We start from the raw sequence: 27,641 nt of genomic DNA on the forward strand, positions 1-27,641 counted from the left end.
ATGATAATGGTTCAAATGGCTCTGAGCACTGCTGAGATCATCAGTCCCCTAGAACTTAGAACTACTTAAACCAACTAACCTAAGGACATCACACACATCCATGCCCGAGGCAGGATTCGAAACTGCGACCGTAGCGGTCGCGCGGTTCCAGACTGTAGCGCCTAGAATCACTCGGCCACTCCGGCCGGCAGAATGATAATGAACTCGCGTTGATGCCACTAAATTAGTCTAATGTATACCCGATGGAACACATCTGGGACGCTGTCCGCCGCCAGATCTGCACACAACAGCCCCATGTTTTGGGTACTGTGTGACCGGTGCGTAGAACTCTGGTACCATATAGAACTTGCCGAATCCAAGCGACGTGCAGTCACTGCTGTATTGCGTTCCAACGATAGACCAGCACACTATGAGGCAGCTGGCCCTAATGTTTTCTCTCAACCGTGTACGTCATCAGCCAGGGCCTTTTCTAAAGCCTTCTGCATCTCCTGAAATAACAGTGTAGGGTGACTTTTACGCTATTGATGTTTCCGGGAACCATGTTAGTTATTACAAAGCATTTGGTCTGTCTCCAAAAATATCGCAATTAAGCAAGTACAGAATTTGTCTCATTACCCCATAACAGTGGGACATCAGTGAGATAGGTCTGAGCCGAGCGGAGTGGCCGCGTGGTTAGAGGCGCCATGTCACGGACTGCGCGACCCTCCCACCGGAGGTTGGAGTCCTCCCTCGGGCATGGGTGTGTGTGTGGTTCTTAGTTTAAGTTAGTTTAAGTTAGTTTCAGTAGTGTGTAAGTCTAGGGGCCGATGACCTCAGCAGTTTGGTCTCTTATAAATTCACACACATTTGAACATTTTGAGATAGGTCTGTGGTCTGCACATTTGTCCTGTGACCCTGGAACGCTCCGTTATTCCACTACCAAGATCTACCAGGTTTTTCGCATATTTAACCCTCGCAGTACCAGGAGGGTTTCTTTATGCTCACCTTCTGAGAATATTGTAATCCAGTCAGTCACTTTATGTTTTAAAACTTTGAAAAAGATTTTTAATGTTTTTAACGATGTTTTTTACCAGATGCTATAAATGTGTCAAATTTTTCAGTTAAACTGAACCCAAAAGTCTAAGTAGTACATGTCACTTTCTGCAATGAATGTTTTTCAAGATTTTCATGTTCACGATCTCACTTACGTATCAAAATCTTTCAAAACTGTGTGTTGGTGTGTTGCGAGTAGATGGTAACGAAAACAAAAGAAATTTGCCTTTTTCAATTTTTTGTTGTGGTGTTATGAGATAACCCCGCCTTGGTAATATACGTAATTGAAAATGCATTTATGTTACTAAGAATATGGAAAAGATATTTTCTGGTTCTGGATCGAACATACATATCAGTACTTCTTTACAAAGTATGCTGTTGATGTAATTCAACAACAGCTAACGAATTTTTTACTGACATCTTTTAAGGTAGAAATAAATCACCCGCCCCCCACGTCGTAATGCGGGTTATGGAAAATGCATTGGTACTACTAGGGTTAATGTAAAATCTGTCGGGTATAATAGCGTTTTATCAACGACGTTTCTTGTCTGTTCAAACTTTAGTTATGCACAATGTTTTGCTGCTTTGTGATAGAAAGAATCAACGCTTGTTGCAAGGACTGATAGTTGCTCCTCACCACAAAATGTGAGTTATTGCTTATAAATAGTGGAAGGATTCATATTTTTTCGAGGACATTATCGATGAGAAAACACAGGTAACAGCACAAAATGTAAAATTTGTTGGAGTAGACTTCCGGAACAACGTAAAATGAAACTACCACAAAAAATTAACTGTAGGAAAAGCAGAAGTAGCAAATATTCATTGAAAAACTCTGACGAAATTCATTTCACCTACGACAGTAGTAGTCCAGGTAGGATTAATAGAAGAGGGAGTGAGACCGAGAGAGAGAGAGAGAGAGAGAGAGAGAGAGAGAGAGAGAGAGAGAGACAGACAGACAGAGAGAGAAGGAGAGAGAGGGAGGGAGGGAGGGAAGGTAGAGAGTAGAGTGAGAGTGAGAGAGAGAATCCAACGAAGAGGGGGCATTTTGTCACGGAAACGTATTGAAAGAAGGAGAGCATAACTATGATGTTCAATGATCTCCAGTGGCAGACCTTGCAAGAGAGGCGTTGTGTTCCACGGAGAGGCTTACTGTTGAAGTTTCGAGAGCCTTCATTTCCCGCGCGCTGCTCGAAAAGCGACCATCACGCAAAAATCGAGTTCGTATGGATGCGTTACGAATGCAGTTCACGTACTATTCACGAACTGTACCGGAAGTGTCCTACGCCATACACTGTAAGGTGGCTTGCGGCATGGGTATTTCAGATGTAGATATAGATGTACTGCAACACTGCTCATCCCTCATCTTCATTCCACGCTACTGCATGATAATGATAATGGATTAGCAAATCGTGCAGAACCTGTAGAATGAGCTGCAGTGGAGGCAAATCACCTGTATAACATAGAAGCAATTTATAACTTGCTTATGCGTAGATTTCCTCAGCCGATGTCAGTTTCCATACGCTGTTCTGGACTGGTGACTTCGAGATTGTAAAATGAACCACACTTTCGGCCTAACTGCCAGATCTGAGGTATGTCGGATAATGCTGGCTCAATGCTATTTTATCTCTAATATACCACTTTTATGTTGCAGCCTCGCAGTCCGCACGTCAAAGTCATTATCGGAGGATGAGGAGACAAGGCAACGTAGTCACCGACGCTTTTTCTTTGCAGCATCGCCACTCGCCCAGCTCCACTCCAGACGAGGATATCGAGCAACGACTATCACCGGCCACCCTGAAACTTGGGCTTCAAGGTCATTCCAGGCGTGCTGGGCTTGAGAATTTCTCCTCGTTATTTCAAGAATGAGACTCTGTGACTAACGATATTGAGAGGGCATTTATTTCAGTCTTGTTTGAACCCAAAATATCAGGTGAAATAAGTGCGAGTTTAAGAACATCACACAACTGTCTGAGTATAGTGCAACATACTGGTAAGTATTGGTAAGGTACTGGAAGAATGCTGCGAGTCTGCGAAAGAAGTTCCTCAAAGAACTGTCGTGTCACCCACCCTAGAAACCTGGGGAAGTGTGTGGAACCCACAACGAGTAGTACTCTCTGATATACTGAAACAATACAAAGAAAGGCAACACAAATGGTCACGGAAATTCAGAAAAACATTAGCTTGAAGACAGTGGCCAACTATCCCACAAAGTCCTACTAACAGAGTTTCAGAAACCAGCATCGAGGAATCTAGGAACGTTCTTCAACTCCTCTAGGTATCGTGAAGACAAGATCAGAATAATAACAGCGCCAGCAGAGGCATTTAAGCAGTTATTTCCGCACACCATATGAGAATGGATCGGAAAATGTCCAGTGACATCTGGTACAACGGAAATGCACTTCAAAGTGTTTTGTAGAATTTGTATGTAGATGTAGATGTATTAAGTCGGCGAAGCAGTGTAATTGAAGAGCAGTTCTCTAAACAACGGCGTGGCTAGAGTGACACTGACGTAGCCAGTCACAGGTCCAGTTTCAAGACAGCGGGCGATGGCCTCCGTTAGAAACACAAACCAGCTTGATATCTCCGAATGCGACGCTGATACTGCGGGCTAAAAGCGCCGACAAGACTCAGTGGCCTTGTTAAATTATCGCCGGGCCATACTGGCGACGTGCGAGCAGCGAACACCCTTAATCTGGGTTACCACATGCAGCTAAAGTGACGCACAGCAAATGGCACGACGGCTGAGACGCCGTGTACTGATGTTTCCATACGCTCCTGTCAAAATTATAGTGCTGTCGCCGGAAACTGCTGTTCTCATTCATAAGAACTGAGACAAGAATCCAATAACAAGAAGGGGAAGCGCAAGAGTTGGATTCGGAAGTGGATTTTGCGTAGAAATAACAAGGGGTTCTCAAACCCGTAAAGGAAGTAGCGCTGATCAGCGAAGATGCATTCGTGAACTATTTTCGAATAACAAAACTAAATTTTGAGTTGTTGGGCTGACTATAATAATAAATCCCGACATTCAGACATGCAGAACTGTCTCGAGTAGAACAGCTACAGAACTGGCTCGAGTAAAACTGCAAGTGTTACGTCGATATCTGACAACCGGCGATTACCCGTCGTCCGCAGCTCGTGGTCGTGCGGTAGCGTTCTCGCTTCCCACGCCCGGGTTCCCGGGTTCGATTCCCGGCGGGGTCAGGGATTTTCTCTGCCTCGTGATGACTGGGTGTTGTGTGCTGTCCTTAGGTTAGTTAGGTTTGAGTAGTTCTAAGTTCTAGGGGACTGATGACCATAGATGTTAGGTACCATAGTGCTCAGAGCCATTTGAACAATTTTTTAGGAACTACAATGATGTTATATATATGAAATTACTAAAAGCTATTACAAATTAAAAAATGACAGCTGGAACCGTCTGACGTGAAAATGATAATAAGTGTTTAACTAAGTGGCAAAACTGTCACCACAGCGTAACTATAATAATTGTGCTTCATCTTTATGTAAGTACAGATATATTTTCGTCAAATGCTGCCTTGCCACTTACAATTGTCCCACTTGTTTCTGTTTAGTCAGCAGCAAATAATTTTTTTATATTTATACAGTGATCTCCAGCAGTACAAACATGTACATGAATGTATGAGGATGGGCGCAAGCCCGAAACCGGTCGTGTGACAAATAAATAATCTTTTATTGTGACTGGTAGCGGATATTTTTCTACAGCCTATAAAGGAACAGTCACGGATTTCGACAGCATCCACTATGGATAAAATTGAGTAGTTCTAAGTTCTAGGGGACTGATGACCATAGATGTTAAGTCCCATAGTCCTCAGAGCCATTTGAACCATTTGATTACCTGTCACTTTTTCAGTATACAAAAAAACCACATCAAAAAAAAAATGCTCCCGATGTGGTTGCACTATCGGTCGGAGTATGGCATTCACGTATCGTACAGCCGTTATGGCCCCTTCCATGGTCACCAGCCGAGTACGTCGGCCCCCATACTGCCACCCCAAAACAACAGGGAACCTCCACTTACCGACTCGCTGGACAGTGTGTCTAAGGCGTTCAGCCTGACCGAGTTGCCTCCAAACACGATTATTGTCTGGTTGAAGGCATATGCGACACTCATCGGTGAAGAGAACGTGATGCCAATCCTGAGCGGTCCATTCGGCGTGTTGTTGGGCCCATCAGTACCACGCTGCATGGTGTCGTGGTTGTAGAGATGGATCTCGCCATGGACGTCGGAAGTAAAGTTGCCCATCATGCAGCCTACTGCGCAGCGCACAGTTTGAGTCGTAGCACGACCTCCTATAGCTGCACGGAAAGCATTATTCATCATAGTGGTGGCGTTACTGTCATAATTCCTCTGAGCCATAATCCGTAGGTAGCGGTCATCCACTGCAGTAGTAGCACTTTGGTGGTCAGAGCTAGGAATGTCATCGACAGTTCCTGTCTCTCTCTATCTCCTCCATGTCCGAAAAACATCACTTCCTTTCACTCCGAGGCGCCTGGACACGTCGAGAGCCCTACCTGGCACAAAATAACAATGCGGAAGCGATCGGACCCCGGTATTGACAGTCTGGGCATGATTGAACTACAGCCATCTCGAGCCGTGTACCTCTTTCCTGGTAGAATGACTGGAACTGATCGGCTGTCGGACTCCCTCCGTCTAATGTGTGCTGCTGATGCATCTTTGGGCGGGTTTAGTGACATTTCTCAACAGTCAAAGGAACTGTGTCTGTGGTAAAATATCCACAATCAACGTCTATCTTCCAGAGTTCTGGGAGCCGGGGTGATGCAAAAATTTTTCTGATGTGTGTACACTCTAAAAACTAAAATTTCAGGATTCTTGTCTGATCTGTTGAATGCTATTTACTATATCCTGAAGACTAATTTGAAAAATAATGTTTTCGGTCATGCCGCCCACATCCGTTACTTGTGTGAGACATCGTACGTGTTGTAAATATTGATGTTACTTTTTATAGAATTTTGAAGTTACGCTTTGTGCACTAAAACACAATGTAGTATTGTTGCTAATTGGGTAATAAAATTGCTTTACTAAAAACTACAGAAACGCTGATATCATACTGTCCCCGTATGCAATGTTTCTTCCTTTCTCAGATTCATTGGACCGGTGTCTAAGTGCATTTATGTCCTTACGTTGCTAATACTACAAACATCAAAAAAAGTTTTGCATCAGCCTGGTTCCCAGAACTCCTGAAGATAGACGTTGACTGTGGATATTGTATTACAGATGCAGTCCCTTTGACTATTCAGAGAGGTCACTAATTCCACCAAAAGATGTAAACAACCATGCATGAGTAGCGCCTCTTAGACAGATGGTGTCTGAAAACCAATCAGTTCCAGTCATTCCACCAGGAAGGAGGTACACGCATAGTGATGTCTGTAGTTCAATCATGCTCAGACGGTCAGTACCACGGTTCCATCGCGTCCGCATCGCTACTCTGTGCCAGGAATGGTTCTCAATAAGGGAAGTGTCCGGACATCTCGGTGTGAACCAAAGCGATGTCGTTCGTACATGTAGAGATACAGAGAGAAAGGAAACTTCGGTGACATGCCTCACTCAGGCCGCCCAAGGGCTACTACTGCAGTGGATGTCCGCTACCTACGGATTATGGCTCGGAGGTATCCTGTCAGCAACGCCACCATGTTGAATAATGCTATTCGTGCAGCCACACGACGTCGTGTTACGACTCAAACTGTGCGCAGTAGGCTGCATGATGCTCTCGACGCCCATCTCTGCAACCACGACACTATGCAGCGTGGTACTGACGGCCCCAACAACATACCGAATGAAACGCTTAGGATTGGCATCACTTTCTCTTCACCGATGAGTGCCGCATATGCCTTCAACCAGACAATCATCGGAGACGTGTTTGGAGGCAACCCGGTCAGGCTGAACGCCTTAGACACACTGTCCAGCGAGTGCAGCAAGGTGGAGGTTCCCTGCTGTCTTGGCCGACGCCTCTGGTGATCATGGAAGGCGCGGTAACGGCTATATCATACGTGAATGCCACCCTGCGACCGACAGTGCAACCACATCGGCAGCATTTTGGCTAGGCATTCTCTTCATGGACCAAAATTCGCGCCCCCATTGTGCACATCTTGTGAATGACTTCGTCCAGGATAACGACATCGCTCGACTAGAGTGACCAGCATGTTCTCCAGACATGAACCCTACTAAACATGTGTGGCAAGGATTGAAAAGGGTTGTTTATGGACGGCGTGACCCACCAACCACTCTGAGGGATCTAAGTTGAATCTCCGTTGAGGATTGGGACAATATGGACCAACAGTGCCTTGATGAGCTTGTGGACAGTATGCCACGACGAATACAGGCATGCATCAATGCAAGAGGATGTGCTACTGGGTATTAGAGGTACCAGTGTGTACAGAAATCTGTACCACCACCTCTGAAGGTCTCGCTGTATGGTGGTACAACATGCAATGTGTGGTTTTCATGAGCAATAAAGAGGGCGGAAATGATATATATGTTAATCTCTATTTCTCTATTTCAATTTTCTGTACAGGTTTCGGGACTCTCGGAACCAAGGTGACGCAAAACTTTTTTTTGATGTGTGTATAATTGAATATATTGCCGGTATTGCACTAATTAATATTGTGACTCCACAAACAAGGCTTTTCCTTGTATACTTAAAGAAGCTGCTCGGCTGTTACTAATGAACACTTTTCAGGTATTTTTTTAATAAGACATTCATATACGGCGGTATTTCTTGCAGCAAGCCCACAATGAGGTTCATAGATGGTCACACTATCGGAAAACCTTTGCCAACTATCTTCAGGCAGTCTTCCTCGACCCCCCACGCAGTTGGGATGTGCCGGGTGCAGTTGGTGTGCACATTTGACAGCTGATAATGAACCTGACGCTTCTCTCACCGCTCCATATATAATGCACATACTATACCATGAAATGATCTACATGTTCCTTTTAACAGAGTGATCTTTATGGAAAATAGATAAATAAATAAATAATCCCTGTTTCCTGTTCCTTAACATTTGTGATTTGTTTTACAATGATTTTTTTGTTTTTTTGTTTTTGCAGAGGATGCATTTCATTTAGTGTTTGTGAACTGCCTAATTTTGTATCCAAATAAAAAAAATAAAAAATAAAAGAAGGGTTTGAAAAAAAAAGTGGTCAGGGCGACAGACTGTCAAACCTAAGGGCCCGGGTTCGATTCCCGGGTGGGTCGGAGATTTTCTCCGCTCAGGGACTGGGTGTTGTGTTGTCCTAATTATCATCATTTGATCCCCATCGACGCGCAAGTCACCGAAGTGGCGTCAAATCGAAAGATTTGCACCAGGCGGGCGGCCTACCCGACGGGAGGCCCCCGTTACACGGCATTATTATTATTATTATTATTATTATCTCCGGAAGTGGACTGCCTAGGGGCAGAAGCTGCACGCGACACGGACGTATCTGCACGAACAGCTGTAGAGCTACTGTCAGTCCACTTCCGGGAACACCAGGAGGAAAACTTGGCGACCAGAATCCGAACGCTGATTGTCGGACAGCTACCAATCGTTGACGACATGGACATCCACGAATAACCTCTTTCCTTGCATCTTCCCTTACGTCATGACCAGCCAATCATATTAGAGGGCCAATGAAAAGTCTTACAACAGTGACGTCAGACATCGATAGTCTGTAATAAATAGAAGCACCTATCCCCATGCAAGCTCTCTCCCAAGGTGGCTTCCGCCAGCTCCCCATCCCTGATGACGTCCTCCTCCCCTCCATCTACCCCTCCTATCAACTTTGATTCTCCCCGCCCCCACTTCCTGTGTCCTTTCCTTTAGGCACACTCCCTCCCTTCTCTCTCCTTTTCCCCCCATCCCCCTTCCTCCATCCCTCTTCCCCTGGGCTTCCCCTCCCCCTTCCTCCATTCCCCCTATCTCCTCTGCCCATGGCATCTCTGCTCTCCCCTCTCCCTCTTCCTCCACCCCTCCTCCTCTCTTGGCAGGCCCCGGACTCGCACACGCTCCGTGGACTTTCGCGCGCCGGAGATCATCGCCATCAGTGTCTCGTGTGTGTCATCGTGTTTAGTGTTCAGTGTTCACCGTCGCACTCCATCGTTCACCTGTGCCATCGCCATCTTCAGTGTTTGCGCATCGTATCAACAGTTTGCAGTGTGGATTATCGTCGAGTGTGAACGGCTCCGTGTTTGTCTTTATGTGTCTACTGTTTTATTGCCCACCGTTCTGTAACTTATGTGTCTTCTCACTGTTTTTTCTCATTGTGTATTCTATGGCTGAAGAGCAGCGTCGAGTGCTGCTGACAGCCTGCCTGTTCAGATGGTTCAAATGGCTCTGAGCACTATGGGACGTAACTTCTGAGGTCATCAGTCCCCTAGAACTTAGAGCTACTTAAACCTAACTAACCTAAGGACATCACACACCTCCATGCCCGAGGCAGGATTCGAACCTGCGACCGTAGCGGTCACGCGGTTCCAAACTGAAGCGCTTAGAACCGCACGGGCATACCGGCCGGCCCTGCCTGTTGTACAGGTTTTAAAATAACAATAAAGAAAAAAAACCATGCAAAACCAGTCGTGCCCCGAGGAAGGCCTTTGCAACTCAGCCGAAACGTCGGCTTTAGTTTATTATTGTTGTTAGCTCAAAAAATGGTTCAAATGGCTCTGAGCACTATGCGACTTAACTTCTGAGGTCGTCAGTCGCCTAGAACTTAGAACTAATTAAACCTAACTAACCTAAGGACATCACACACATCCATGCCCGAGGCAGGATTCGAACCTGCGACCGTAGCGGTCGCTCGGTTCCAAACTGTAGCGCCTAGAACCGCACGGCCTCTCCGTCCGGCTGTTGTTAGCTTTTTGCAATGACGCGGCATAATACCGAGAAGAATTTTAATCACTATTTACAAGATACCTCGTCAGTGTGATATGGCTTACGTAGGACAGACCACACACACTGTGAAAGAACACTGTACTGAACATCAACGTGCACTAACCTTTAGCAAGCAAGCGAGTCAGCTATTTCCATTGGACTTTCAGTGGAGTATGACAAACTATGATTCTGACAACAGTAACGTCTTTTTGGGACTCCGTTATTAAAGAATACGCCTAGAGGAAAATATGACGACAGAGAGCACCAACGGCCGTGGCGAGCGGTGACACGGAGGACAGCTGAGTCCCGAGGTTCCACCAGCGAAGGCGCCGCCACCGAGAAGAGTGGACCGTCTGACAACTTGAATTTTGATGAATTCCCGGAAGACTCGCTGCGCGCTATATACCGCGGAACGGAGGGAGTCTTCGTCAGTCTTCGATGGCTCACCTGAATATAATTTTGAGGTGCTCAGTCGAAATATCATGCGTTAAATTTAACGACGGTCGTCTGTGTGCCCAAATTTTTTTTGAACATTCTATTCGTGGAAACAGTTTCAATATTTGCATCCTTACGGGGACGAGATTTCCTCACATGTCCGAAGTTCCGAGAAGCTACGTGGTAACAGAAAACTGTTAAGTTCCTTAAACCCTTTCACTGAGATGTCGGGACCATGGTATAGTACCAAAATTTTCCAGAGTAACGCATTTTATTGAGACTGCCGCTGCACGGAAAGTTACTGAGAAGGCTAGTCACGCTATTGTCAAAGACAGGATTTTCTATACGATACGAAGACTAGATGCCATTTCAAGAGAACTCTACCAGTTACAGCTAAATGTTGGAACGCATCTCTCCCCTGTACCCCCGGACTGGGTCGATGGAGTGGCTTCGGAGTTAAAAGGATCTAAGTTTTCAGCAGATGTCGAAATTTGGACATCTGTTGCCACAGCAGTCGTCAACACAAGAGATAACTGCACGGCGTTTAGTTGTCAGTTTCATGGAGAAAAATTTGGACGATGCGACGCTGACTCTATTAAGCAAGGGACTCAATTTAGCACCTTCACCTAGAGCACCGCCTTTAATTAGTTTTGTGAGTCGTGTTGAAGAAGCTGCACGAGGCATTCCATGGCATGCTGCAGAAGAAATAAAAAGGAAAACATGCCATGCTCTTTTGGAAGCTACTCCTCGACGTAGAAACTTAACCACTGCACAAAGAGCTGCACTATGAAATCTACGTGATGTAGTGATATTGAACGCTGGCAAAGGTAATGCAACCGTTTTGTTACCTTGTAGTGTATGTGACGATAAAACGCATGGCCTGGTAAGCGACTCTAACTGTAGGAGGATTGATCACGACCCTACATAACGGGTGCAATGGAAAACTTCTGTACTGCTGAATTCCTCCTCTTTACCTCAGGACATTATCAAAAGGTTAAGACCACATAATTGTGTACCAGCAAGACTGTATGGATTTCCAAAAATTCATAAGGAAAGGGTTCCATTACATCCAATAGTGAGCAACATTGGAGCGCCTACATATGTTTTAGCCCAACATCTCACTTCTTTGCTGAGACCGTTGGTAGGTAAATGACCACATCACACCCGTAACTCAGCTGACTTTATCAATAGACAAGGGGGTTCCCCGTCTAAGCAGTTCTGTCCGTTTGCCTAACTTTGATGTGGTGCCGCCTTTTATAAAGGTTTCCTTCGCTCATTTTTTGTCACTAATTGTGAACAAGTTTCAGGTGGACGTCACCGCTTACTTTCGGCATCCTCAATCTTCAACCAGTATTATGTTCAACGAAGAATATTTTGAACAGACTAACAGCGTAACCATGGACAGGCCTCTGTCTCCTCTGGTGCCCAACCCTTTTATGGAGTATTTCGAGGAGAGAGCTTGAATTAGTGGCCCATAAACCAACTGTATTTTGCAGGAAATACGGACAGTACTGTCATAGTGCGACCCCATGAAGAGGATAAACTGATGGAGTTTCTTCGTCACCTCAACTCCATTCATGACAACATTCGGCTAACTATGGAAATGGAGGAAGATGATGGAAGTATTGGTTAGACGACAGAACGATGGCACTCTGGGGCTTTCAGTTTATAGGAAAGCCACTCATACGTATCAGTAAGCGCGAACAATAAGCTTGCTTGAAACACTTGTACTCAGAGCTTACACAGTCTGAGATCTAAATAGTTTGGCTAAAGAGCTCGCCCACGTAAGACAGAGTTCAGAAAAAATGGATATTCCACCCAGAAGATAAACGGCGTACTGTCAGTTAAAAGAAAGAATCAGGGAGTGGATAAAGAGGAGAACTCGCCGACAAGGTCTTTAGATTTCCTTCCTTTCGTTGGGGAACATTTCGTTTAAAATAGCAAGAATCCTCCGTAAATTTCAAGCGAAAGTGACTTTCCGTCCACCATGTAAGATTCAAGGCTTATTGAGATCGATGAAAGACGACTTCTTACTGCGGAAGGCCGGAATTTTGCAAAATACTTTGTCAGTTTAGTATGGCTTACGTAGGACAGACCATACGGATTGTGAAAGAACGCTGCACTGAACATCAACGTTGCACTTACCTTTTGCAGCTAAGCAAGTCGCTATTGCCGAAAGCAGTATGTCCACGGACATTCAGTGGAGTGTGATGGGCCTATGATTCTGACCACAACAATAACTTTCTGCGACTACAGTATTAAAGAATCTGTGGAAATATGCCTGCCGGAAAATCTGACGAATGGTGATAGCGGCCACCAGTTGGACAGTGTGTGGAACCGCGTCATCTGTACGATTTGCTCTAATAGAAGACGACAGATAGCGCCATCGGCCGCAGCGAGCGGTAACACAGAGGAGAGTTGAGCCACGCGGTTCCACTAGCGAGGGCGCTGCCGCCGGGAGGTGTGGACCGTCTAACTTGAATTTTAAAGGAATGAACTCAAACTCGCAGCACGCTACATATGGCGGAACGGAGGAAGTCTTCGTATTGTGTGGCTCACCTATAGATGATTGGCAGGTGCCCACTCGAAATATCGTCCGATGAATTCAATGTCCGGAAAAATTTTAAAATTCACACAAAAAGATCCTTTTTCACAGTCTATCACTTCTTGCAATGCAACTCTCATCTGCCTCAATTTAGCAGACTTCAGTGATTATATCTGCCCAAACTTTGCTCTCATACTTCACAATGACAAATAATTTTAATCTCTTCCCTCTGACTGAGTTTTATTCAAGTATTTCGCGTAGTCATGAGACCAATGTGTTTGGGGCATAAGGGCGATATGGTGTCCCATCTACTTTCTTGCTCATTATTTACTGCAGTAAAATCTGCAACTGGTATTAAAAAGCTACTTTGATTTCTGGTATTTAAATACTGTACCAATAAGGCTAAATACACTGAAGAGCCAAAGAAACTGGTACACCTGCCCAGGCGAGCATGCTGAAGTGCCGCAACACTACTTGGCATGGACTCGAGTAATATCTGAAGTAGTGCCGGAGGGAACTGACACCATGGATACTGCAGGGCTGCCCATAAATTCGTAAGAGTACGACGGGGTGGAGATCTCTTCTAAACAACACATTGCAAGGCGTCAGTTTGAAACGAGACTCGTCCGACAAGGCAACATGTTGGCAGTCATCAACAGTCCAATGTCTGTGTTGACGGGCGCAGGCGAGCCGTAAAGGTTTATGTCGCGCAGTCATCAAGAGAATACGAGTGGACCTTAGGCTCCGAAAGCCCATATCGATGATGTTTCGTTAAATGGTTCGCACGCTGGCACTTGTTGACGGCCTAGCATTGAAATCTGCAGTAGTTTCGGAAGGGTTGCACTTCTGTCACGTTGAACGATTCTCTTCAGTCGTCGTTGGTCCCGTTGTTGCAGGATCTTTTTCCGGCCCAGCGATGTCGGAGATTTGATGTTTTACTGGATTCCTGATGCTCATGGTACACTCGTAAAACGGTCGTACAGGAAAATCTCCACTTCATCGCTATGTCGAAGATGCTGTGTACCATCGCTCGTGCGCCGACTATAACACCACGTTCAAACTCATTTAAATCTTGATAACGTGCCATTGTAACAGCAGTAACCGATCTAACAACTGCTGTGTTGTCTTATTTAGCCGTTGTCGACCGCGGCGCCGTCTTCTGTCTGTTTACATATCTCTGTATTTGAACACGTATGCCTATACGAGTTTCTTTGGCGCTTCAGTGTAATTTAACATGAACACCCTGTGAATAGATATTTTGACCGTAGTTACGTCTCAAGTTTACTTTTCTTTGTGAAATACATTGTACTACAAATATATTGAAAATATCTGTGACAGATCAAAGCTAAATAATTAGAAATATGAATAGTATACAGTATTATTTAAATTTTCTTACATATTTGTGATTACACGCAAAAGTATATAACAAAGTTGAAATCATGTTCGCTTCTCAAGGAAGTTCAACATCAACTTCCACTTTCCATGTATACCAATAGAGTAATTTATCGGTTTCAGAAAATGGAGCACAATCGAACTGCCAAGTGGAGTGCAAAAGAAATGCAGATAACAGCTGTTCGGGTCTACACAACTAATAATTCGCGACTGAGTGCTTGCACCGCAGTTACGTATTCGGGCCATAGTTACAGAAAATTACAACATTAAAGACACTGCCGTGACAAAAGTCATGGGATACGTCTTAATATCGTGTTTGGCCTTCTTTTCCTCGGCGTAGTGCAGCAACTCTACGTGACAATCGTTGGAAGTCCTTTGCAGAAATATTGAGCCATAGCTGCCACCATAGCTGTCCATAATTGCGAAAGTGTTGCCGGTGCACATTTTGTGACCTTTAGATTATGTCCCACAAATTTTCAATGGAATTCATGTCGGGAAACCACGAACTGTCCAGAATGTTCTTCAAACCAATCGCAAACATTGGTGGCCTGGAGACATCGTACATTGCCATCCATGAAATTTCCATCGTTGTTTGAAAACATGATGCCTATGGCTTCATATGGTCTCCAAGTAGCCGAACATAACCATTTCCAGACAACGATCTGTCAGTTAGACAGAGGACACAGTGTGTGTCACATGTATCACAGCCCTCACCATTATGGAACCACCACCAGCTTGCGCAGTGCCCTGTTGAAAACTTGGGTCAATGGCTTCGTGGGGTCTTCGCAGCACTCGAAACCTACTATCAACTCTTACCATCTGACATCGGCACTCACTAGGCCAAAGTATTCCAATCGTATAGCGTCCAACCGACCTGATCACGAGCCCAGGAGAGGTGCTGCAGGCGATGTCATCCTGTTATTAAAGGCAGTCGCATCGGTTGTCTGCTGCCATAGTCCATTACCGCAAAATTTCGTCGCACAGTTCCAACAAATACGTTCGTCGTACGTCCCACAGCGGTTTCTGCGGTTACTTCACGCAGTGTTGCTTGTCTGTTGTCTCTACGCAAATGCCGCTGCTGTCGGTCGTTACGTGAAGGGCGTCGGCCATTGCTTTGCCCGTGTTGAGAGGTAATGCCTGAAATTTGGTATTATCAGTACACTGGGACTGAAATGTCCCACACGTCTAGTTCCAACTACCATTCCGCGTTCCAGGTCTGTTGACTCTTGTCGTGCGGCCATAATAACGTCGGAATCCTTTTCACATGAACCGCCTGAGAGAAAATGACAGCTCCGCCAATGCACTGCCCTCTTATACCTTGTGTACGCGATATACCGCCGTGTGCATATGGGCATGTCGCTATCCCATGACTTATCATATCGGTGTAATACCTACCAGCAACATATCTCTTGACGTGTCAACATGAGGTCTGCTAAATTAATCTGAGACTTGAAATTTTCATTTAGTAAGCAAGCCAGGATAAAGCTTAGCTGGCTGTTTATCAAGGAGTATCTTGCTGGGTGGGGGAGTGGCTATGTACGTAAAAAACAACATTCCCTTTGAGTCCATAGATGTATCACGACACTGCACTGAACAGATATTTGAATGTTGTGCAGGGGCAGTTGAATTTAGTGAAATTAAACTTCTAATTGTTGTTGGTTATAGGTCCCCTAACTCCGACTTCAGAGCATTTCTGCTCAAGCTAGACAGTGTTCTTGATTCAATTTGTAGGAAGTACCAGAAACTAGTTACATTTGGTGACTTCAATATTAATTTTGTACATGATGGTGCAAGAAAAAGGATGTTGGTACATCTCCTAAATTCATATGAACTGATGCAGACTGTCTTTTTTCCAACTAGGGTGCAGGGGACCAGTAGCACGACCATAGACAATGTTTTTATTCATTCTTACTAGATGAACATTCCATTCTGTTAGTAAGAGCGTGAATGGCCGTTCAGACCATGATGCACAAGTTTTAACATTAAAAGGCTTTTGTACTCAAACCAATGCCATATTTAATTACAAACTATGTAGTAACGTTAATCCAACAGCAATAGTTTTTTAAACCTTGTCAAGGAACAAGAGTGGCAGGATATTTATAGTTCTGATAACAGAGATGATAAATACAAGCTTTTAGAACAAAGTGGAAATTAATTACTAAAATGTTAGAAGTAGTCAAAATCAAGCAACAGTAGCCCATTACAAACTGTACTGAAAGACGCTGATAAATGTTATTAGGAAGGCGAAGAGTATGTGTTATGCAAATAGAATAGCTAATTCACAGGATAAAATTAAAACCATATGGTCAGTTGTGAAGGAAGTGTCTGGACAGCAGCACAAGGTCGACGATATAAAGTCAGTTCGTAGTAAAAATATTTCTGTTACCGAAGAATGAGATATATGTACAGTATTTAACAATCATTTTCTTAGCATTGCTGGCGAATTAAATAAAAATTTGGTTTCTACAGGAAATCATATAACTTTCTTGGCAAATGCCTTTTCTAATGGATGTCTGAAATACTCCTCCGTGATACAGACAAGAGGGAGATTCAGTCAATAATTAAATCACTGAAGACTAAGGACTCTCATGGTTATGATGGAGTGTCTAGCAGAATATTAAAGTACTGTGCTGTACATGTTAGCCCAGTATTTAGCCATATTTGTAATTTTTTCCTTTAGGTATGATCAGTTTCCTGAGCGATTAAAATACTCAGTAGTAAAGCCGCTTTATAAAAATGGGAAAAAGGATAATGTAGATAATTTTAGACCTATTTCTATGCCATCAATGTTTGCAAAAGTTATTGAAAAGGCTGTGTGTGTAAGGATAAGTGACCATTTCATATCACACAATTTGCTATTAAATGTACAGTTCGGCTTTAGAAGTCGTTTAACAACTCCAAAAGCTATATTCCCTTTTTTCTGTGAGGTACTGGATGGGCTGAACAATGGGTTGCGATCGCTTGGCATATTTTTTGATTTAACTAAGGCATTTGATTGTGTTGATCACAAAATATTGCTCCAGAAGTTGGACCATTACGGAATACGGGAAGTAGCTCACAATTGGTTCATCTCTTACTTTAGCAACAGGCAGAAAAAGGTCATTATTCACAATGTTGATAACGGCTGTGATGTGGGGTCAGAGTAGGGTACTGTCAAGTGGGGGTGCCCCAGGGATCAGTGTTGGGGCCACTCCTGTTCCTTATTTATATAAATGATATGCCCTCTGGTATTACCAGTAACTCTAAAATATTTCTGTTTGATGACGACACTAGCTTGGTAGTAAAGGATGTTGTGTGCAACATTGGCTCGGTTTCAAATAGTGCAGTACGTGACCCAAGTTCATGGGTTGTAAAAAATAAACTAACGCTAAATCACAGTAAGACTCAGTTTTTACAGTTTCTAACAAACAATTCAGCGAAACCTGAAGTTTTTCACAGAATGGACATATGATTAGTGAATCTGAACAGTTCAAATTCCTAGGTGTTCAGATAGATAGTAAGCTGTCGTGGAAAGCCCATGTTCAGGATCTTGTTCAAAAACTTAATACTGCCATTTTTACTTTGCGAACGGTATCAGAAATGAGTGATCGTTCGACACGAAAATTAGTCTAGTTTGCTTATTTTCACGCGCTTATGTCGAATGGTATTACTTTTTGGGGTAACTCTTCCCATTCTAAAAGAATATTTTTGGCTCAGAAACGGGCGGTTCGGGCAATAAGTGGTGTGAGTTCACGAACCTCTTGTCCACCCCTGTTCACGAGTCTGGGTATTTGGACAATGGCCTCTCAATATGTATATTCCTTACTATGATTTCTTATTAACAATATTAGTTTATTCCAAAGAATAAGCAGCTTTCACTCGGTTAATACTCGACAGAAAGCAGACCTGCATTTGGATCGGACTTCTTAACACTTGTGCAAAAAGGTGTGCAGTATACCGCTGCGTCCTTTTTCTATAAGCTACCACACGAATTCAAAAATCTTAGCAGTAATCCACGCGCTTTCAAATCGAAACTGAAGAGTTTCCTGATGGGTCACTCCTTTATTCTGTCGAGGACTTCCTTGAAAAATTAAGCTGATTCTTGTTGTATTGTTGATTGCGTTTACTTACACTTATGGAGTGACTTTTCTCGTGTTCATAAACATTTATTTTTATCTGTTATTACTTTTACGTTGTAATTTACTGACACCTTCTGTGACCTCGGAAATTTGCTCCTCAATTTGGTCTTACGGAAATTGATGTGTAAATAAATAAATAAGCGATTGTTAGGAGCCGAAATCGGAGCTCACCTAGTATGTCCTGCTGAGGCAACCACTTGCTGACCATCACGTTTGGTGGCTGTCCGGGTAGGGTCTTGTTCTCCCACTTCCAGAGGACGCGCTGTGGGAGTTCCCGAAAGGCGTCCAGGAAGGCCTGGACTTTCTGCCACGGCAAACCGCTGCTCCTGACATTGGATCCCAGACTCATGTATATCAGACCGTGCTCTGCCCCGTCAATAAACTCCTGGATATCCTGGAACAGCCACGAGAATATACAACCAATGTCAGTTCAAATGGTTCAAATGGCTCTGAGCACTATGGGACTTAACTTCTGAGGTCATCAGTCCCCTAGAACTTAGAACTACTTAAACCAAACTAACCTAAGGACATCACACAAATCCATGCCCGAAGCAGGATTCGAACCTGCTACCGTAGCAGTCACGCGGTTCCGGACTGAAGCGCCTAGAACCGCTCGGCCACCACGGCCGGCCCCAATGTCAGTTCTTTGGTTTGAAGTACTGAAACATACACTCCCAGAAAAGAAATGCGACATTCTCAAGATGAAGTTCATTTTAGTGACAAGTGACGTGACAGATGGTCTATAACTGTAGGAATGTATGATAATAAATTAAGTCCAAATAAAACACATATTTCGCATAGAGGGTGACCAAACAGTCGCACGGATACACAGAGTGCAAAGCAGCCGAATATTCTTGTGTGTAAATGACCGTAAAGGTACCGAACGGCATCCTGCGATGGATTATCGTAAGCAGCTGGAGCCTTTTGTTCTGATTCGGCAATGGTTCTTGTAGGCCCTGTAGAACGAGTGAGTCCCCAGTTCATCATGTGTGATACGTTTTTGTGCCGAGAGATCTGGTGATACTGCTGGCCAGGGCAGTTTTATACCGCAAAGGGAACGTTCCTTCGCAGCAGCCGTATGTGGATGTCCACTGTCATGCTGCAGAAAGTCATCACCTTCCTGTCGCAGAAACAGAAGTAGCACGGGGATAAAAACCTGTGCGAAGTAACAGGCACTGGTTACTGTAGGCTGCAGAAATACCAAGTGTGAGCGCGAGCTGTAACTGGTGGCTCCTCACAACATGAAGCCGGGGGTGGGACCTCTGTGTCGTCGGCAAATGCACTATGGAATAGGCCACTCTCCAGCTGTACATCGTACATATGTACGAGGGCTATTCGGAAAGTAGGGAACGTTTTGGCACTAAAAAAACTAAGTGCAAGAAGTATATTTTATTATATACATCTGAAAGAGCGACTGACATACTACTTTTTCACTTAGTCACCAAACACATTGAGGCACTTATAGCGGTGGACAAGATTTGAAATACCTTCGTCTTAAAATTCTTCCGCCTGAGCGTTCAGCCAGTGAGTCACGCCCGCCTGGAGTTCCACGTCGTCACCAAAGCAGTCGTTGCAAGCCAGTTCTTCATCTTGGGAAACAAGTGGAAGTCGCTCGGTGCAAGATCGCGGCTGAAGGGCGGATGAGAGAAAATTTCCCATTTGAATGCATTAAGGAGTTCTGTAATGCGGTTTGCCGTGTGAGGTCGGGCATTGTCGTGCAAAAACAAAATTTTGGACGTCAGCTTTCCTCGGCGTTTGTTTTGGAGTGATCTTCTAAGGCTGTGCAACGCTTGACAGTACCGGGCAGAATTTATGGTTGCTCCACGTTCGAGAAAATGAATAAGAAGCACACCTTGCACATCTCAAAACAGTGTCACCATCAACTTCCTTGCTGACAAGGTTTGCAAACATTTTCTTAGTTTTTGGGGGGACCCTGTGTGCTACACTCCATGGACTGTAATTTTGTCTCGCAATTGACGTGTTTCACCCAAGTCTCGTCACCAGTTACGATTCGATCCAGTAATGAATCACCATGTTTGTGGTAGGCCTCCAGAAATGTCAACGTTGTCCCCATTCGCTGTTCTCTATGGTGCTCTGTAAGCATTTTGGGCACCCGTCGGGCACAATATTTGTGGTAGCGTAGCTTTTGAGTGACAATTTCAAATAACAAAGTCCGTGAAACTTGTGGAAAAGAAAGCGAAAGCTCCATTACTGTGAAGCGACGGTTTTCACGAATCGTTCCATCAACTTTAGCGACAAGATAGTCAGTCACAATGCTCGGGCGTCCACTCTTCTCTTCATCATGAACGTTGTTTCGGCCATTTTTAAACCGAATGCACCATTTCCGGACGAAACATTCACTCATTACGTTATTTCCGTACACTTCGCACAGTTCATGATAAATTTCTGTAGGTTTTAGGTGTTTTGCCAACAAAACCGTATCACAGACCGCACCTCACAACTGGCGGGATTTTCGAATGTAGCGCACATTTCAGATTCGAGTATCGAAAAGAACCAGAAGCGCAGAGACGTCCCCGCTGTCACGGATGGATTCCGACTGAGCTGCTGAGCACGCACATACGAAAATATATGCGATCAGCGCGCGCCTAGCGGCGTCAGACGGAAACGGTCCCTACTTTCTGAATAGCCCTCGTACGTCCATCACTCGCATGCAGTCAGAAACTACTCTCATCATTGAATACAGAAAAGCGCCATTCTACTCTTATGTAAACTCTCTCACGACAGCAGAGTAGCCCAGATTGTCGGTGTCGTGGTGTCAGATTGGCCAGATCCACAAGTGTTGTTAGTTCTGTTGCAAGGAGACAATTACCAATGGTCATTTGAGACACTGCAGGTGCAACATGTTCCCGGTTTTCTTCCCTCGATGCTGTGCAGTCGGCCATTGCTGATCGCACAATGGATCGAGCTTGAAGTGCGTCTGCTTTATGCAGACTCCAGAAAGTGATCTACGCGTGTGGGGATGTTCCACAGACTACTGCTGAAAGCAGAGACGCACCACCGTCTCTGGACCTAAATAAATGCAATGTATTGTGCATATATAAAAAAGCACTCCGTCTTCAGGCCACGAGCGGCCTACCGGAACCATCTGACCGCCGTGTCATTCTCAGAGGAGGATGCCGACAGGAGGGGCGTGGGGTCAGCACACCGCTCTCCCAGTCGTAAGATGGTATTCTTGACCGATGCCGCTACTATTCGGTCGGTCGAGTAGCTCCTCAATTGGCATCACGAGGCTGAGTGCACCCGGAAGAACGGCAACAGCGCATGGCGGCTGGACGGTCACCCATTCAAGCGCCGGCCACGCCAATAGCGCTTAACTTCGGTGATCTCACGGGAACCGGTGTATCCACTGCGGCAAGGCTGTTGCCACGTTGTGCACATATAAGAAAAGAAATTCACTATTGTGAACTACACTATTGATGAGAAATTGCTGGAAATATGTAGGCGTAACTATCCAGAGCGACATTGCGTGGAATGACCACATAAAGCAAACAGTGGGGAAAGCAGATGCCAGGCTGAGATTCATAGGAAGAATCTTGCAGAAATGTAGCTCATCCACGGAGGAAGTAGCTGACAGAGGAGATAAAGATCCAATGGAGAGCGGCGCGTTTCGTCATGGGATCATTTAGCTGGCGCGAGAGCGTTACAGAGATGGTCAACAAACTGTAATGACAGGTGTTACAAGAGAGGAGTTACATACATCGCGGAGAGGTTAATTATTGAAGTTTAGACAGACCAATTTCCGGAAATAGTTGCACGACATATTACTTAATCTTACATATACCTCTCAAAATCACCACGATGAAAAAAAATCGAGAAATTAGAGCTAATACAGTGGCTTACCGGTAATTGTTCTTAGCCCGCGCCATTCGCGAGTTGATCTGGAGAAGGGGAAGCAGTTAGTAGTGCTAGAAGTACCCTCCACCATGCACGTGGATTGTAGTGTATTAATGTAGATGTGGGTTATGCGCAATATGTAGAGCAATCCATCTTCGTGGAAGCTCGCAGTGCGACCCCGTTCAAATGTCTGAAGTTGTTCAACAGGAGTACGCAGTCTTCAACCGGCTACCCGAGAATGAATGCTGCAAACACTGTTCACCTGTAAACTCAGCACATTCGCTGCACGCAGACTCAAAACAGTTAGACATCCTGAGCGCCATCTGATCGCTGCTGGATGTGACGAATAAATAACACACTACAACACCTTTGTACGCGCATATTATACCTTCATGCAATTAAACACAGTCCTTGGGTGTGTTGCACATTTTGCCAGCAGTTTATAAATTGCATCGAAAGCAGAATTTATTAAGTTTTCTTACTTGCTGACGAGTTTTCACGGCCAGTCTAACGGCAAGTGAAAATTTCACTAAAACTGCAAAACCACTTCAAATATTAAAAACGTACGACCTGACGGTATATTATATACTCTAGTAGCAGCAGGGAAATGTTAAATCAGTCATACTCTGATGCAGCCATCCGCCATGGTTTATCTATGGACTACAGTTGATAGCTAATGAATCGAAACCAGATTAGGTATTAAAGGATTTACATGAGGAAATGACTGAATGAAACTTTATAGTTAAAAGAAACATGCTCGTTGACACTTTCAAGGTAAATATGAACAATGTACAACGTGCGAAGCACGAGCAACGCCTATGTATGGTGAAAATCATGCTATTCCAAGCACTGTTGCGGGAATGAAAGGTCTCTTTCTGTATATTGCCATTTTATTTCTGATTAAGTACATAATAGTCTATGGCTATTGATGGACAACGTGGACTGATAAAGTACGAAATCAAGAGATGCTAGAAGAATGGGAGTTTTCCTCACTGGAGATGCACGAAATGTTTAGAGAGATGTAGACAAAAGTCGATAGTGCCGCACTCCCTCAATGATCATGTGAAACAATGACAACATATCTAGTAGTGAAACGAATTGCTTCTTGATGGATTGAGTTTTAAATGATTTTCTTTGAGCATTTACATTTTTCCAAGAACTTTTCAATGCAATAGACTCATGATCTAGCTGATGTTAATATTCTTCTCCTATTTCCTCTTCTTTCTTTTCAAGACTTCTCGTTCAGTTCCTCTATTGTGGGTGCTTAGTTAGTGTTTAATCTTTCCACCTCTTTCTTGGTCTACCTTTTGATCATTTGCTTATTGGTCGATAATTCATTGCTCTTGACGCATTCTGTTCACATTCTTGTGACATGACCTGTCGATTTATTTCTATATTCCTTCATCTGATCATTTATGCTTTTAAGTCCCAATTATAGTCTGATTGTTGTATTCCTTGTATCAGATAGTCTATAGCTATCTGATCTTCTTAAAAAACTCATTTCTTTTGTGTTAGCAGAAGAGCCAACACCGTGTTACGAGTGGAGGCCGAAATGCACGCGTTTTAGCTCAAGCACGCGTTTTAGCTAGCGTGAGGAGGGAAGAACTATACTGACGTGAGGTCTGGAACATGACAAGGAATGAGAATTCAGAAAGCGGACGTAATTAGTTAACTTTAATCCATTAATGATGAACGTCGCTCTTGACGGTACATGATTCACAATATTATCTGTTCAGAATACATTCTTGAAGAATATGGCGCCTTTCCAGGTCGTAGCAAATGACATAGCTGAAGGCTATGCTAAACTGTCGTCTCTGCAAATGAGAGCGTATGTAGGCAGTGAACGATCCCTAACAAAGTCGGCTGTACAACTGGGGCGAGTACTAGGGAGTCTCTACACTAGACCTGCCGTGTGGCGGCGCTCGGTCTGCAATCGCTGATGGTGGCGACATGCGGGTCCGACGTATACTAACGGACCGCGGCCGATTTAAAGGCTACCACCTAGCAAGTGTGGTGTCTGGCGGTGACACCACAATTTCTGCGTCTTGGATTCGTGATTTACGTTCAGCTGTTAGTGTCCAAGACTCACTGCCATAAAGCACGGATGGTACTGCCATTGTTTTACAGAATTTGATTAGGGTTTTATTCCTCACTTTTCTATTCAGTTCTATGTACATGGTCCCAGTAACATAAATGAATATTTTAATTTCTTTCGACATATCTTTTTAGTCTGCCGAGGAGTCGGTATTTCTCAAAGAGCTGACGTAATTCAGTGTCCCGAACTTCTAGCCGTTTGTTACATTTTGCATAAGGAGAAACTGGGTCCTGGCATTTAATATCCGTGAATTGGGTTACGGCCTAATGCCCATACAACAAAAACCAGCAGCGTGTTTGTATCGTTATAAAAGTTCGACATAGGAAGAAAGAATATAAAACACTGATTACCTTCGGCAATGGCTTCGTCTGCGTCTGCACATGCATACCAGTGATCTCCAGGATATTGGGTAAAAGGGGGCGAGGGTAGTCGACGGAAAAGTGGCTGTTGACGATGAGGAGGCTCACGTTTCGCTCCGTCTCGTGCACTGGCGGTGGTCCCGGTCCGAAGTACTGCCTCATGATCGCCTCCTGGGTCGGCTGTATCTGGAAGTACCACATGTAGCAGAAGCTCAGCTGGAAGTAGGCGTTGTACGCGCGCTGCCAGAAGCTCATGTGGTCCGAGTACCCGACCCAGACGTCGGGCGAGTAGGCCGGATTCACGAGGTTGCCCATGGCGTGGTAGACGGGCGCGAACGCCGGCAGCGTGATCATGCCCACCAGCGGAGGCGAACCCGCATTGTGGACCAGGCCGAAGAAAGCCTGGTATGGCATCCGCTCCATGATCACCAAGTCGAAGTTGTCTCGCTTACTGTAAAGATAAATGGATATTTTTAGTGAAAATTACTTTTTGAATGATGGTTTTGGTTCAAAATGGTTCAAATGGCTCTGAACACTGTGGGACTTAACTTCTCAGGTCATCAGTCACCTAAAACGTACAACTACTTAAACATAACTAACCTAAGGACATCAAACACATCAATGCCCGAGGCAGTATTCGAACCTGCGACCGTAGCGGTCCGTGGTTCCAGACTGTAGCACCTAGAACAGCTAGGCCACCCCTGCCGGCGAATGATGGTTTCTCAAATTTTAAATGAGGAAGAAAGGTTAGTTTTCGTAACCTACAGAGTTTACTTGAATGACACCATCTTTAAACATTGGTAGTTTCGATGTAAAAAATTATTTTCTACACTGAAACATTTCGAACGAAGCACAATTTCTAGAATCGTCATTAGTAAAATAACCTTCATAAGGACGGTGACACCATTTTACAAATACTTGCTACCGTCGCAGGTTGGAATACTGCCTCGGGCATGGATGTGTGTGATGTCCTTAGGTTAGTTACGTTTAAGTATTCTAAGTTCTAGGGGACTGATGACCTGAGAAGTTAAGTCCCATAGTGCTCAGAGCCATTTGAACCATATGATTTGAACAGAGAGCAGCAGCAGAGGTGAATAGTATCCAGTTCTAGGTGGCACTGTACCTAGTTTCCTGTCGACAATACGATTCCCTATCAAACATTTTCGAGATACGTAACAATCTTGATTTGCACCAAAAGTGATAATACTTGAAGGAGTCGAAAGTGATAATCCACAAGAGTGTATTTTGAGCTACTGCATGTCGTGTGAATGGTTAAACTGGAAGGCAAGGACATAAACAAAAAAGGATAAAAGGATGTATTTGCAGCAGTAAATATGTAACTAATTATCATTTGCACGTATCACATTTGGAAACACATCGCATCGGTTAACGTGACAAGGCAAATCCTCACTAAACTAAGGAATATTAGGACTTTTTATTTTACACGTCTAGTTTCGTAGGATCAAACTGAGGAGCAAATCTCCAAGGTCGTGGAACGTGTCAGTACAAAAAAATTACAACATAAAAGTACTAACAGATACAATAAAATGTTTGTGAATTCAGAAAAAAGACAAGGAATATCTTTATGTTAACGTAATCAACAATACCCCCCCCCCCCCTGAACCATGGACCTTGTCGTTGGTGGGGAGGCTTGCGTCCCTCAACGATACAGATAGCCGCACCGTAGGTGAAACCACAACGAAGGGGTATCTGCTGAGAGGCCAGACAAAAGTGTGGTTCCTGAAGAGGGGCAGCAGCCTTTTCAGTAGTTACAGGGGCAACAGTCTGGATGATTGACTGACCTGGCCGTGTAACACTAACCAGACTGAAGCGCCTAGAACCGCTCGGCCACTCCAGCCGGCAGTTAGGTTGTTCTCCCACCGCTTTCCGTGGTGTGTCCAATGGTCATCTGGGCTTGGTTCGAAGTGGGACTCACCACCGAAGACCTATTCCAACGAGATTCCAGCCCTGGTAATTCCTTCGTGGTGCCTCATCTTCCTTTTTTTTTGGGGTTAGAGTCTATTAGGGAAAGTGATGTGTCTGACGACACAAGCAGCTAAAAAGTTGTAAGTAGGAGTCGCAGGCCATTGTTCGAAGAACAACGTGAAGGGTGTAGATCGAAGACGGACCTGTTACTGATGAGAGTTATCTCAGAAGCAGAATTAAATTTTTGATCGTTTATCATAGGTTGGGAAAGTCCAAACACCGGGTGATCAAAAAGTCAGTATAAATTTGAAAACTGAATAAATCACGGAATAATGTAGACAGAGAGGTACAAATTGACACACGTGCTTGGAATGACATGGGGTTTTATTAGAACCAAAAAAATACAAAAATTCAAAAATATTAGTAGCTTAGGTGAACAAAGGTTATGTCGTGTCGTTACGTCATCTCTCATCCTGCTGATGGTAAGCAGGACGATGGTAATCATTCTTTTGTGAACTTTCTCGGTGTTGTATTAAACAGTCGCTGATAACCATTTTCGTCGCGACTTTATCTGTCGTTTGTTGTAGCCTTGAAGAGAATGGTGGGTACTTAATTGCCAAGTGGATAGTAAACTATCAAAGTCCTTTGTGAAAGTATTATTATTATTATTATTTCAGTCAGAAGTCGGTATCAGTATTATTACCATTATTTCAGTCAGGAGTCGCTTGTGAGTTAAGTATAAAAGTGTTCTTGTCAATCAGATTTAGCCGCTACGGATAGGCTCCGAGAATTCTGGTGCATGGCGATTGCATAATGCACACCAGGTAAGAGCAGGTAGGTTTTGACAGATAGAGGAAGAGTGGTTGGACCAGGAGTACACAGAACCGGAAGGAAGGTCTCTGTTATCACCCAATCACGAACCCCGATTATTACACACAGATCGTTCTAGCGTACGATGCTGGCTTGGTTTTGGCCTATTCCTCCTATCCAAATCGACG

General features: G+C 44.3%; 1 protein-coding gene across 3 annotated transcripts in view; it reads right to left on the reverse strand.

Annotated features, from left to right (window-relative positions):
* The window catches only part of LOC126161525 (UDP-glucosyltransferase 2-like), a 62,857-nt gene that overhangs the window by 12,838 nt on the left and 22,378 nt on the right, over nt 1-27,641 (reverse strand). For all 3 annotated transcript variants that reach the window (XM_049917443.1, XM_049917444.1, XM_049917445.1), the window contains 2 exons: nt 24,709-25,168; nt 18,580-18,802 (listed from right to left, as the gene is read on the reverse strand). In XM_049917443.1, coding sequence (XP_049773400.1) covers nt 18,580-18,802; nt 24,709-25,168 — 683 coding nt within the window. The remainder of the gene's footprint in view (nt 1-18,579; nt 18,803-24,708; nt 25,169-27,641) is intronic.

Source organism: Schistocerca cancellata, chromosome 2 (assembly GCF_023864275.1).
Source record: "Schistocerca cancellata isolate TAMUIC-IGC-003103 chromosome 2, iqSchCanc2.1, whole genome shotgun sequence".
In the NCBI taxonomy this organism is placed as follows: Eukaryota; Metazoa; Arthropoda; class Insecta; order Orthoptera; family Acrididae; genus Schistocerca; species Schistocerca cancellata.